Source organism: Dendrobium catenatum, unplaced genomic scaffold, assembly GCF_001605985.2.
Source record: "Dendrobium catenatum unplaced genomic scaffold, ASM160598v2 fragScaff_scaffold_1560, whole genome shotgun sequence".
NCBI classification, from domain to species: Eukaryota; Viridiplantae; Streptophyta; class Magnoliopsida; order Asparagales; family Orchidaceae; genus Dendrobium; species Dendrobium catenatum.
This window is the reverse complement of record NW_021320022.1, coordinates 51,061-61,064: the sequence shown is the minus strand read 5'-3', so window position 1 is coordinate 61,064 and position 10,004 is coordinate 51,061. Positions and strand designations below refer to the sequence as shown.

At 39.1% G+C, this 10,004-nt stretch overlaps 1 protein-coding gene across 1 annotated transcript; it reads right to left on the bottom strand.

The window, feature by feature from the left end:
- Positions 1-5,237: 5,237 nt before the first annotated feature.
- LOC110096308 (probable L-type lectin-domain containing receptor kinase S.7) lies at positions 5,238-6,689 on the bottom strand. The gene has a single exon (XM_020822187.1). The coding sequence runs from the start codon at positions 6,687-6,689 to the stop codon at positions 5,238-5,240; it is 1,452 nt and encodes a 483-aa protein (XP_020677846.1).
- Between the last annotated feature and the right edge of the window lie 3,315 nt (positions 6,690-10,004).

Genomic DNA, 10,004 nt, shown 5'->3' with positions numbered 1-10,004 from the left:
AGAGATTCTGTCAATGTCAGGGAATTTAGCTATTAATTATAATACTATCTGATATCTGATTTGATATGACTTCTGTTTCAGTATAGTTCTGTCTGATCTATTCCGTTTAGATCTGTTCTAATTTGATATATGTCATTATTTGTTCTGATTTGATCTATTTCGTTCTGATCTGCACGATATTGATATCTGCCTGATTCTGTTCTGGTTTCTGTACGGATTTGGTTTGAAGTGTTTGGTTTTGGATTCTGAAAGTTTTGATTGGAGGTTTGTCGCTTTGCTGAGCTGTTGAGCTCACCCTTGTTTTCTGTGTGGTTTTCAGGTTCTGGGAAAGGGAAGAAGATCTTGGACTAGAGTTCAGAGTCTGATCAGTTATAGGTATTTTGTACTTTTTGATTTTTGTACAGTCATGGTTTTTCTTCTTTGTTCTTTCTGTCAGCCATGTACTGTATTTGTAGATGATTGTTTTGAGGAAAAAAAAATATAGATGATTTGTTCCGCTGCATTTGATGTTTCATAGTAGCTCTGTGTGTCTGTTATTGAGTTGAAATATTTGGAAGAACCAGTTTCGAAGCAAATTCCAAAGCCAGATCCTGGTCTGTCTGTTTGTTTGGCTGGTCGCGGCCCGGTGCGGGCAGGATCCGTCTCGGGTCGGGTTGTGACAGACACTACCTGAATTCCAAGGAAGTAAGAAAGAGTGCCCAAGTTGCGGAGCTGGAATTGGTGCTGGAGATGAAGCAAAAGGTCAGCAATAAGATTTGGATTGTTGCCATTCACTAAAATGTCATCTACATATATTAAAAAATATATGAGATGTGAATTGTGGTTATACACAAGGAGGGAAGGATCGGCATCGCTGTGTCGAAAACCCCAAGACTGCATATGTGTAGTTAATTTGGAAAACCATTGTCGCGGAGACTGCTTAAGCCCATAGATTGCTTTATGTAAGCGACATACAAAATCTGGATATTTAGGGTCTTTAAAACCTGGCGGCTTATGCATATACAACACTTCTTTTAGATCCCCATGAAGAAAAGCGTTTGAAACATCTAATTGAAGTATGGACCAGGTTCGGATGACTGCAGTCGTGATAAACAGACGAATAGTAGGTAACTTCGCAACTGGGCTAAATGTCTCCGTATAATCAATGTCATATTCTTGTCGATAGCCTTGGGCAACTAGACGAGCTTTATAGCGAGCTATCATCCCGTCAGAATTCCTCTTGGTTTTGTAAATCCATTTACACCCAAGGATTGTTTGAGACTTCGGCGGCTAAACCAATTCCCAAGTGCCCTGTTGTTGTAATGCCTGAAATTCAACTGACATAGCATCTCTCCAACAGTTATGTTTACTGGCCATAGTGAAACAAGTGGGATCAGGATCTTCAACCACAATGTGTTGGATATTAAACACTATTTTAGGCTTCAGTTTACCGGTTTGCAATCTGGTCACCATAGGATGCCGAGTAGGACGAGTTGGGGAAGGTGGAGAATAAGTAACTGGGTTGGCTGAAGAAGAGGGAGATGAAACTGGCTCGGGCACATGAGGAGATGGATTTTCTGGAGTGATATTTGAGTTGGCTGATGAAGTAGTAGTAGTATGAGGAACCAGGGTTAAAGGAGATATGATAGCGGTGGGTGGAGATGTAGTAGGAATTGAAGGTGCTGAGGTAGATTTTTGGAAAAGGAATATATGTTCATGAAATTGAACGTGGCGGGAGATGAGTATTTTAGAAGTTTTCAAATTATAACAGCGAAAACCTTTATGATTGGAACTATATCCAATGAAAATACAAGCGGAAGATTTAGGGGCGAATTTGTGAGGAACATTAGGTTGAAGCCAAGGGAAACACAAGCAACCCAAAACTTTAAGATGAGAATATGATGGTGATTTCTTGTAAAGACATTGAAATGGAGAGATATATTTGGTGATAGGAGAAGGAAGACGGTTAATTAAATAGACCGCTGTTAAGACAGATTTAATCCAAAAAGAAGTGGGTAAATGGGCTTGTATTAACAGTGTACGAGCAGTCTCAATGATATGCCTATGTTTGCGCTCTGCCAGCCCATTCTGTTGCGGAGTATGAGGGAAACTAAATTGGTGTAAAATTTCATTTGTGGAGAGAAGGTGTTGAAATTAAGTGCTAGTGTATTCACCTCTGCCATCCGATCGAAAAATTTTAATATGAGTAGAGAATTGTTTTTCAACCATGGCTTTGAACAAGGTAAATTTAGATAAAACCTCAGCTTTTGTCACCATTAGATAAAGCCATGAAAACCGAGAAAATTCATCCACAAATAACACATTATATCGATATCCATTAAGAGACAAAACTGGAGAAGGTCCCCATACATCCGAGACAACAACTTGAAAGGGAGAATTACAATGAGAACTTGAACTAACAAAAGGTAACCTATGACTTTTAGCAGTTTGACAGGAATAACAGACATTTCTAGTTACAGAAATTTGTAAAGAAGGAAAACTAGATGGTATACGAGATAAGACTGCTGGATGCAGGTGTCCCAGTCTGGAATGCCATGTAGACGAGCTGATAGTGGTGACAAGAGCTTGTGAGGATGGACTGGTTTTGATCGGAACTGAATAAAGTCCATCACGGCATGAACCCGAGAGAATCGAGCGATTGGTTTTCCAATCCTTTATATGATAACCATGAGGAGTGAAAGAAATAGTACAGTCATTATCAGATGTTAAACGATGAATGGAAAGCAAATTATGAGAAACTTGAGGAACATGGAGAAGTGGGGATAAAGATAGCTTACGTTTAGGAGTAGGGAGAAGTCCTTGACCCATGTGAGATATGGGTAGAGACTGACCATTGCCTACCTGTATTTGCTGAGAGCCATTATATGGTTAAGACGTAAGAAGTTGACTGGGATCATTTGTGATGTATGAAGTTGCTCCGGTGTCCAACAATCAGTCAGACATCTGTCCAGATAAAACAGATGCAGAATTCTCGGTTGAATCAGCTACAAATGCAGTTGGATTTTGTTTAATGTAATTAAGATTAGTGCGATGCCAACACTTTTCAGCTGAATGCTTGACATTCAATATGGGGAAATGCAGGTCGACCACCGCGAGAGCTGCTGAATCGGCCACGGCCACGCTGAGAGCAAAATGGCTGGATGAGCCACGCGAAGATGTAGCAGCTAGTGCAACAGGGGTTTCGGAAATCTGGACCGAACGAAGCGATCGAGCAACTTCATTCTCAAGGTTTGTCTCTTCACTACACAGTAAAGAATAGAAATCATCTAGATTCAATGGCTGAAGATTCGTCCGAATAGCGGTCTTAAACCCTTGATATGATGCTGGTAAACCATTAAGTGTGTACATAATAATATCTTCAGAATCCAGATTGTAGCTGGCGATAGTGAGAGCATCAACCTTTTGCTTAATTTCAGTCAAATATTGCTGCATTGTCTTGTTAGCCATTGAAATGAAATTCATATCATTTTTAATCTGAAGAATACGGGATCTATTAGACGATTGCAGTAGTTTCCCAATCGTTTGCCAAATCTCGGAGCAGGATTCCAAGTTCAGAACATAGGACAGTAGAGGTGCCGAGATTGTAGAAAATAATGCGGTGGCTAAGTTTTGATCAATAAGCATCCAGGTAGAAAAGAGTGGATTAGATATCAGTGTACCAGTAGTTGAAGTAATTTGCCGGGGAGGGCAGGGAGTGGTGCCGTCAAGATATCCTTCAAAGGAATTAGCACGAAACACCTTCAGAATCTGTGACTTCCAGGTTAGGTGGTTTTCCAGAGTGAGCTGAATGGTAATGACGTTCTTGATCGTAGACATCAAAAATTTCAGCTGGGGCGGTATGAGAACTGTGCCGAGAAACTGCGTAGATTCGGTGGTACTCGACGCCGAAGTTGATGAACTGCCAGATTCCATTGTGCCACGCCAGATACCGCAGCGAAAAGATTAGCCGTGAGGCTTACAACTGCTCTGATACCATGAAAAGTACCTGCAAGGAATGTTAGAAATGAACAGAGAAAGGATAGTTGGAGAAGAAGATGTTTTGGCTCATTTTCTCATTGCTTGGTTTCATTTGCTACAGTACTCCTATTTATCATAAAGTAATAACAGAAAGCTATCATTAGAGAACGTGCAAGCTGGGAGCCATGTGGGTAGTTTTCTGTTGCAGGTAGTGGAGGTATAATGTGTTGTCGGACTATGTTAACATAAATTCGGGAATGTTTCAACAAGATGATCCCAATCACATCAAAAGTGTTATGATCTGCGACCAATTTAGCTCAAATCAAGCACTTGAAGTCTTGTTAGAAATCTTATTACATTTGACGCAGCAATGGATTTCCAAACATTGTGTGCTATCTCATGACATTTGACGCAGCAATTGATTTCCAAACATTGTGTGCTTGGATTAACAACAATTGTCTGGATGAGAGAAATCCATAGAACTGAAAAACCACTCAATTTTGAGATTATTAGGAAGTTAAATGCCTCATGAATGATCTATGATTAAAAGAATCAACATGGAACATCCAATGGAGTGTTTGTTGATTTTAGCCAAAATTATCAAAATGATACTCCAAAGAAACTCTATATAAATCTTCATTCTTCACAAAGACTTGAAATAGGAGAGGGCTTAGAGATGTAACGTGGTTTAGAACATTATTTAATTAATGATCGACCCCAAAAATCATGATCAACATCTACTGTTGTCCAATTCGCTTGACCACCACTACCCAATAATCATCTCTCTACCACTATAGCCTTCTACATAGTAACATCATTGCATGCAATTATGAATAAGTTCAATGCATGTTGTTGGCAATGATGTCAGTGCCGGTCAACTTTATTATCCATCATTATTAATAAGTTCTCTTTTGGGATGGCTGTCTTACCGCTTCTTAAAGCAGCTTTCTAGTACAAAAATTTTAATTTTGTATTATAAAGATGCTTTAAGAAGCGGTAAGGAAGCCATCCCAAACAAAGCCTAAGACCGATGCCTCTATTAATACAAATGCTGATGCCCGACCACCAATTTTATCGCCCACCATTATGTACAACAATGAAACAAATCATCATAAATTAGATCGATTACAGCCATTGACACCAATATTAATGCCTATGAAATTCATCATCACATATCATTAAGAATATCAAGACACGTCATTTCCAATAAAGTTGATGCATATCGTTGACATTAATGCTAGTGCTTGTTGACATCATCTCTAGCCATAACAACTGCATCATCACATATTATCACTTTTCGGCTTACACTCCGGCGCTGAGTACTGCTTGCTCGCTCCAGCAGCTTTATATGGCGCCCCGTTTAGCGAGATCCCGAAATCTCCCAACTTCGGCTGGTACTCATCGTCTAACAGAATGTTGCTTCCTTTGATGTCACCGTGCACTATGTGAGGAGAGCATTCTTCATGGAGATGCTTCAGTGCAGTGGCTAGCTTGATTGCTATGGAATATCTCTGAGTCCAGGGAAGGAGTTGATTTTTTCGTGAATGGAGGACATAGTGAAGGGAGCCTTGAGGCATGTAGTCGAAGACGAGCAGGTTCTCTCCCGTGTCCATGTCGCACCAACCTTTGAGTTCCAGTATGTTCTCATGGAGAACACGGCTCATTGTTTCTAGCTCGTTATGGTAGCTTTTCCTGCTCTTCTTGTCAGTGTTGAAGCGTTTCACTGCGTAGAAGGTGGAAGAAGAAAGGGGGAAGTTCATTTTGTACACTTTGGAGGTTCCTCCGAAGCCAATTATCTCGTTGAAATTCCTCGTTCCTGTTACTATCTCGCTGTACTTGAATTTGCGGAAGTCTTTTAGGAGTAACTGCCTTTCTCTCCTTCGTTTTCGGGCGTCTGGGCTGAACTGTTCCTTGACGTTGAAGCAGACGACGATGATGACGGCGGCGGATATTGCAAGGGTGCTTGCTCTGATGAGGATGAGGAGAGTATTGCTAGGGGAGTACTTGAGTGCTTTAGTTGATTGAAGTTTGATTCGCCAAGTGCTTTGTGGGTTGTTGCGATGGAAGATTGAAGAAGAAAGGCTCCAGCTTTGGATTACACGGGACTCGGAACTGTTCTGGTTTGAGGAGAAGAAACCCGCATAGATGTGTTCGACGAAATTCTTCGAGATTAAGATCTGGCTTTCTTCTTTAATCGTGATGCGGGGTTCTCCTGCTGAAACCCTCACCGCCATCCCGCCTTCCTTGTAGTGAATGCTGATTCTCGCCGTTATATGATTGACGCTTGCTGCTTTCAGATATCTTGAGACGGGGAATTCCAGAAATAAGATAGAGGCGTTCTTGACGGCGTCGAGGGACTGGAACAGAGCGGGTAAGGAGCTGTTGGGGAGCAAGAAGAAAGCGATGGCATTGCGACTGGAAGATGTGAGATCTTGGTTAGGGTTTGTTACCAAGAAGGAGAAGCTGGTAGAGAAGGAAACAAGGGGAATGATGGCGACAGGATTAAGGAATATGGCCGCACCGAAGCTTGAAGATGAAAGGCTGCCATTGGTCAGGCAGAGCGAACCGTCCCGGAGGCTGGAGCTGCCGAGGAGGACGAGATTCTTGTTGGAGAAAGGAGGGAAGTGAAAGAAGAGGTTCTGTGAGAAGGCCGTTTTCGGCAAGGTTTGAGAATGGAGGAGAAGGGTGAGGGAGATGTGCAAAAGAAAGGTGGATCTTGGAGAAGAAGCCATGGCGACGTGAGCAAGAAACTTGATGAGATTAGCAGAATCTCAATTATCTTTGTAAGGAAGAAGTGGAGATGAAATTTCTCGGGAGAATAGAGGAATTTGCTGGCAACAAAGGGAGAAAGAGCTTATATAGAACAGTAGACAAGAAGAAGAAGAAGGCGACGCGCGGGAAATGCTTTAGTTCTCTGTTTATTTCTTACAAATTCAAAACTACATAGTTGTATTATTAAATTGTTCTAAGCTTTCAGCCATAAAGCTCTCAGCAGTTGAAGGTTTTGTGGCTCTGTTGCTCCCAAATCCCTTTTTTTCACAGAAAAACTCTTTATTCGTGTGCGAATTCTTCATTTGCAATCAAATTTCAAGGAGAAATTATTTTGTGCAGTCACCCGACTTATCACATCATCATTTTGTTATATACTGCAGTTATGTATCACTGTGTATTGGATGACGTTCGCATCATGATTCATTTCCGGACAGTCCGATGACCACACATCGATTTTCAAGATTCAAGAGGATGACTTGACGAACGAAATAGCTTAACCTCATAATCATCAATTAATTACCAATTAGTTATGTTAACTAATTTAATCACTTGGCAGTACTTCAGTTATTCTTGTTATAAGAGCCTTTCATATCTTTTTCTTGGAAATTTTGTTGAGTAAATTTATGGATGCTAATGATATAATTTTTTATTGGATCTATTCATTAACATAAATATTTTCCTGAGAAAATTTAGGAAAAATCTTTCAGCCATAGAATTATATTGCCCTTAATTTATGTATATTTATTGTCATTACTTGAAATACACTTCTCTTGGATGTCCCTCTTTTTATTATTTCTATTATCAAAGATGGGCAATTAGAGTATTCAGTATAAGAAAAAGAACCCTCATTCGAAGCTTCTTCTAAGAAAAAAATTATTACGTGCGGTGTTCGGACGTGTCTGGAGATCAATTCGGACATGTCATGTCACCCAATGCACAGTGCATTGAATGACATGACACGTCTGAATTGACCTCCGGATGCGTTCGGACACTACACAGAATAATCTCTCTATTCTAAGAGCCCTCTGTGCACAAATGTCCTTAATTAATGCAATTGTTTTTTAGAATAAATGATTAAAGCAATGGGCTAAATGTTCTTGGCTTTCTAAGCGGGTGATGATATCAACTTTGTGTTCCAAAAAATTAAAAACAAAAGAACTATAATTTTATTAAAGAATTATTTGCCATGGGTGATATGGTGTGAAATTAGGAGGAGATTTATTTGGAAGCAATTCAGCATTTTCAAATCACTTCAATGGTGAGACATCCCTAGCTCTTATTCCACTAATGAGCTAACAATTAGTGATTTCTACCTTCTGATTATTGTTGCCCCTTTATTGCTAATTCTTTTGGATGAGAAGATTATAGTGGCTTTCTTAGCATTGAAGATGAAAATTGCCCTAAATATGAAGAAATTATTCTGTGCGGAGGCCAGACGTAAAATGTCATCCGAAGACCATTCAGAATGCACCCCACGCCAGCAGTATCGAGTGGTACCGAGCAGTACCGGGCCGTGGTACGTGGCCCGTTCTGATTGGTCTCCGGACGGCTTTCGACGTCTGAACAGAATATTAATCCTGAACATAACGACTTCATATCTATTTTTTTTTTTTTTTAAGATACTTGGAATATCATGGGCTACTCTTTTTTTGAGGATATTCATCACAATAAGTAACTCCCACATTACATTAAGCATTCAACTATTGCCTTCATTCCCAAGAACCTTCATTCTATAATATATAATGATTATTGGCTGATCTTTGTCTACAATATAATCTTTCTCAAGAACCTTCATTCTATTAACTATTTTTCTTTTATTTTTGACACTTAATACCTTTCAATTGGTCTTGATATTAATATGGATAAATATGCTATTTGATTATCAAAATCTATAAGAACTTCGCTCTATCATCACAAGAAGATTTTAAGTTTAATTAATAAACTCTTGCATCACAATGGAGTTGAGCTAATTATATTACCCCAAGAGCTCTAGATTACTTTCTTTAATGGTGCTATTTAGATTATCTACCTGAGATAGGGGTGTCAATTTTGACACAACCCGAAACACGACTAGAACCCGATCCGGAAAAATCCGGGTTCGGGTCAACTCGAACTCTTATACAATATGATATTTGATACAAAATCTCAGCCTAATGAATTAAACCTTTAACAGTCATTTCTCAACTATGTTAATTATGTGTAGAATCTGATTATGTTGATCAATCGGATTATTCTGTTGCCTCAAACATCAAGTTAATTTATCATACTTGCTAGGTGGGTGCAAGGTATCCTCTCCGAGCTTGGGTTTGGGAGCTTTGCACTTTTTTTTTTTTTTTTTTTTTTTTTTTACAACGTTTGGGGGCCTGTGCCCAAAACCCCCACAACGTCTAGGTGCCATGTGCTCAAGCACTCCGGCGATATATACACGAGCAACCCGACGCTATTACCAAGTACCCTGAAGCTCCAAAACTTACTAGGAAAAAAAATAGAGTGGAGCATCTAACACTCTAGATTCAGCATCACAACGTTGTGGATTGCCGCAGCGCTTCAAATTGACGCCGCAACGCTGTGAGGCGGACTGGACTTTTTTTTCTTGGGTTTCTCAAGGGTGACATCCCTTGATGTTATTTTACTTGTCTTTATCTTTTATTTAAAGTATAAGAACGATAGGAGAGAAAAGAAGCAAAGAGAGTAAAAAAAATAAAGATGTGTACTTATTTCTCCCAATTTTCATAATGAATTTCTTAATGTGGTATAGCTCTATAATTTTTCCTCATTATATCCTAATTTATTTTACTTTCCACTAATTTTACTTTCTTGCTTTTTTGATTGCCTTTTACTTCCTCACCAACAAGCTAGACTGCTAAGGACCACAAAAGCCAATAGACTACACTGGACTACGTAAAGAATAATAAAATCTAAAAATTGTTAAAGATCTTCTGAATGTTAAAATTCAGTTTTTAAGCAAAAATTTATTCTTGCTCATTTTATATATATAAAAAAGTAATTCTACAGCATAATTTGATAAATAAAAAATATATTTCATCCTAAAAATCATCTGCATTATTACATATGATATGATATATTTTAAAAAAGCCTCATAATCTTACACAGGAAAATTTGCAGAGATTTGTAGAATTTACAATCCATAGTAATTTATAATTGCATCCAACTGATGGTTTGAACAAATTTCATCAACCAAAGCAAATTAGCATCACTTAAGGTCCATGTTTTGCAGTAAATTAGCACCAACAAGAGACGAGAAGCAGCTCAAG